General features: G+C 42.1%; 1 protein-coding gene across 3 annotated transcripts in view; it reads right to left on the bottom strand.

The window, feature by feature from the left end:
- Nucleotides 1-862: 862 nt before the first annotated feature.
- Nucleotides 863-3,857, bottom strand: part of NEK6 (NIMA related kinase 6) — a 44,802-nt gene continuing 41,807 nt past the window's right edge. The window contains exons 9-11 of one of the 3 annotated variants that reach the window (XR_012831296.1): nt 2,941-3,248; nt 1,132-1,313; nt 863-889 (exon numbers count right to left, since the gene is read on the bottom strand). Coding sequence is in view for 1 of the 3 variants with exons in the window: in XM_075716321.1 (XP_075572436.1) it covers nt 3,138-3,248 (111 nt within the window). In the remaining 2 variants the exon portion in view is untranslated. Of the gene's footprint in view, nt 890-1,092; nt 1,314-2,916; nt 3,249-3,857 lie in introns of those variants that run through there. The other 2 variants (XR_012831295.1, XM_075716321.1) reach the window with 2 other exon arrangements.

Below are 3,857 nucleotides of genomic sequence, written 5' to 3'. Positions count from 1 at the left end.
AGGCCGGTGCAGAACACACCTGCAGCAGCCTGACTGCTCTTTGTAGTGTTGTGGGCTGTGGCAGGAAGTTGGATTTGACCCTACAGGACCTGTATCATCAGGTGAGAGAGCGCCAGGCTCCTGGAGTGGGCACCAAGCATCAAACTGCCCCCCCAGGTACAACAGCGGTTTTGTTACCTTGCTCTAGGAACCAAACAGCAAGGGTAAAACTATTCTGCGTAAGCCCAATTTGATGGGTTTTAATTTAACGTAATGTTCTTTCCTTGATGGATACATACCAGCTCAAGAAAGGGTATGAAAATAGTGAGCAGTGGAGGTTCTGAACTGCTAACCTTGACCGACAGCAGACTGCTGCTACTTACGTTATCGCAGGGAAGAACACGGTTACTGTGATGTGTTAATACTTATTCTTCCCTGGGTTTTGGAGATAGGGACAGGAGAGAGAGCAGATCCAACCTCCATGCTGGTACATGCATCTTCATTTCTAAACTACATGACTGAAGATAGCATAATTGAAAGCCTAATTGTTACTTGCCTGAGTTTTTCCACAAGCTTCCACTTGGACCTTCTTTGTGCTAAAATCCTGAGCTTGTACTATTTGCGATAAACTGATTTCAAACTCTTTCATACAGTACCACATAATCCTTATTAAAAAAAACACAACCAAGAAAAGCTAGCTGAAACTCCACCTACAGAATTATTTTCTCATTTAGTCAAAAGGGAAGGTGCAAGAGGTAAACTGGTACCAGTCCTGAGTCTTAGCATCCTGCAACAACCATCCACGCAAACCAGCTGCAGATGTGCCGTAAGTTACAGGGTAAAGGTGCTTATGCACAGTTTTCCATCAGGACACTGATGTGGTTTATGTCATCCATCCATTTTCTGACAGCTGTAAGGAACAGTTTCACACACATTTAGGACTGTTTTCAGTGGGGTGTGGGTGGTGGTTGGTTTTTTATTTATTTATTTTTACTTTAATACTGGATTTTTTTTTTTTAAACAAAGGTGTTTATTTTGTAAATCATTTTTTTTATTTATCTAAAAATGCACAATTGCAAAAAAAAATTACCTTTTGAAATGCATTTACTTATAAGCACTAATAAATTCTATGTAGCAAGAAAGTGACCAGACCTGGCAAGAGACTCGAATTTAAGCCGAGCTTCCCTGGAAGCCAAAGCTCCTTTTCCGTGTTACACCAGGAGAGGCGCAGCACAGCCATCCCGCTGAACCTGTAGCTGCCACCATGGCTTAGAGGAAATCTGCAGTGTAGGAGTGACAGTCTTCGGGCTTAAGCCTAAGGACTGCTAGAGAAGCTGGGTATAAATTAAACCAGTTAGCATAGGAACCTGGGAAGCAATTTGCTGCCTCCCCGACATTCTCATGCTGATTTGAATTTCCTGAATCTCTCATGAGAGCAGCAGGCTCAACGTTCTGCTGAGAAGCCTCAATAAAATGGCACCTTGCATTAATGATACCAACATTATTCACAGCAATTAATAGCTTTTCTTTGCTACCCTATATAAGTACTTGGGAATTTGACAGGAAGCAGTTGAAGATGGCACTGCAGTTTTCCTTTAAGTAGAGCAAATTAGGTTTTTTTTTTTAAAAAAAAAAAATTTCCACTAAAAGCATATATATGTATGTAACCCTCTAACCCTAATCTTATTTCAAAAAAAAAAAAAAAAAAAAAAACAGGATTGTATGCTTTTCTTAAGAAAAAAAACCAAAAAAACCAGAAAAAAAAAACCCCAAAACCAGGCACAGGCTGCATTTGAACTGTCACACGCAAATCTGCATTTTGGCATTAGCCACTGTCACACATGGAAGCAGCGCTGTAACCGTACAGGCTAATTTATTTCCCCCGCTGTAGTCCTCAAGAACGTTAAGTGCAGCCCTGTTCCGCTGAACAGGCAAATGAAATGGAAACACTTGAACGTGAATCCATGGTTGTTCCTAAAGCAGTGACTGTTTTTTTTTTTCCCCATCGACAGTAATGAAACAAATCATTGATTCAATGAATGAATTTAGTTGAAAAATTTGCATGTAGTTAAAGAAGATGACTCCTTCAAATCAGGTTGAGATTTTATAAAAATTCACATTCTGTAAATTAGCTTTCACAGTTAAATAGACAGGGGCTGATCGTTATTTGGAATTATTAGATACACAAAGCATTTTGGAAATTTTTAAAAAAAGGAGTGTTTAAAACACTGCTTTGCTTCAGTTTTACCTATAGTACCTAAGGTACTACTGAACGTGTAAAAGTATCACCTTCACCAAAATCGAGTTGGCTTAGATAGATAAACACTGGTTTTTAACAAGAACCTGTAGTCTAAAAAGAACCATGCCAAGTGGGAAAAGAAGTTTAAAGAGAAACAATTTGCAGAAGCAGTGCTTGTTTTGGGCTGGTTTGGCATGTTTGTCGTCTCTTTTTCCCCAGGTACATGCGTAACTCCTCTCACTGGCTGTAGCCAAGTTAACAGATAAATGTATCAGCAAAATACTTACTCTAAATTTTCAATTAAGAATAAGAAATCTTGAAACACATGTGTTTCCCCACCCCCCCCCCCCCCAACCCTTCCCAGTTCCTAAGTCTGAAGAGGAGGGAATTAATAAAAACACATAAATGGCTGCTTTAAAATATACGAAGTAAAAACTGAATTTGCTATTAACCATTTGCAGAAGAGGCAAAGTAGCAGTTATACAAATTACACAAAATCTACCATAATTCTTACATTAGTATAAAGTGATTTCACTGAAGGAATTATTTCAGTATTTCACATTACAGTTAAGATAGAAGGGGTGTGTCAAATGCTCGGACACCCTTGTTAATGTCATCTATCCTAGGTTACACACGACAGTTTTAAGAAAGGACCCTTAAATGATCTACATCTGTAACATGTTATTGGCCTTAAAAAAAAAAAAAAAAATCACTTGCAATACCTCACAGAATCTTCACTTTAAAGCATGACCACCTTGTAAGAGTCCTTGGCAAATAACCTGCAGAAATAAAGGAGCACCTTGCTACGAGTGCTCAACCCTCTCGCTTGTGTGACTAGGCACCGGGCGGTTTCATCTGAGAAAAAAAAATTCAAGTAAGACTAAGCTGTGCTGGCTTCTTGCGAGTGTGTGCAGATGGTTCATGTGCTGGAGGTCCAAACATGCATTTGTTTTGCTATTTGGTGCACGTAACCAATGTCAGGTCTTTGATCTGGATCTGGGTATATGCACATGCTGACCAGCTCCCGCAGCTGAAAGAGAGGAAAACAGGCATGTGAATGTGAATGAGTCAGCTGATTCCTTGCTGGAAAAGGCTGTGGGAACGTTCGGCTGACCACTGGAGTCCAGGGCAGGAGCTGGGACCCTCTCATGCAGCCGTTCTGGGCAGACGGCAGGCACACGTCCGTCTGTCCCATCCCGTGTCCCCCCACCCTACAAAAGGGCCAGGAAGAACCTTTTCCACCAAACCTCAGCACTGAAGGGTTAAATCCTCCACACAACCCAGTGGATTTTACATCATCATTTACAACGCGCTAGTAGCGCATACATACCCAGGGGTTCCCTGCTCAGCGGTTTAGTGTGGCTCATCCGAGAATGCAACCACCACCTCTCATCTGTTACTCCAGACACTTGGGAGTTTCAAAGCTTTTTTTTTTTTTTTTTTTTTTTAAATAAATAAATCTTTTTTCCTGGGGGGGGGTTTGATTCACTTCAGAGAACCAGGGCAGCGATGACCAGTACCATGGGCCGTGCGGCAGCTCGCAGGCAGCGGGGCGGAGGAGCGGGGCAGGGAGCCCGGGGCAGGGCACCCAGTGAGCGCGGGCTGGGGAAGCGGCGCTGGGCACAGGGAGGCACCGGCG

Source organism: Pelecanus crispus, chromosome 9 (genome assembly GCF_030463565.1).
Source record: "Pelecanus crispus isolate bPelCri1 chromosome 9, bPelCri1.pri, whole genome shotgun sequence".
Classification (NCBI taxonomy): Eukaryota; Metazoa; Chordata; class Aves; order Pelecaniformes; family Pelecanidae; genus Pelecanus; species Pelecanus crispus.
This window is presented reverse-complemented; position numbering and strand designations above follow the sequence as displayed.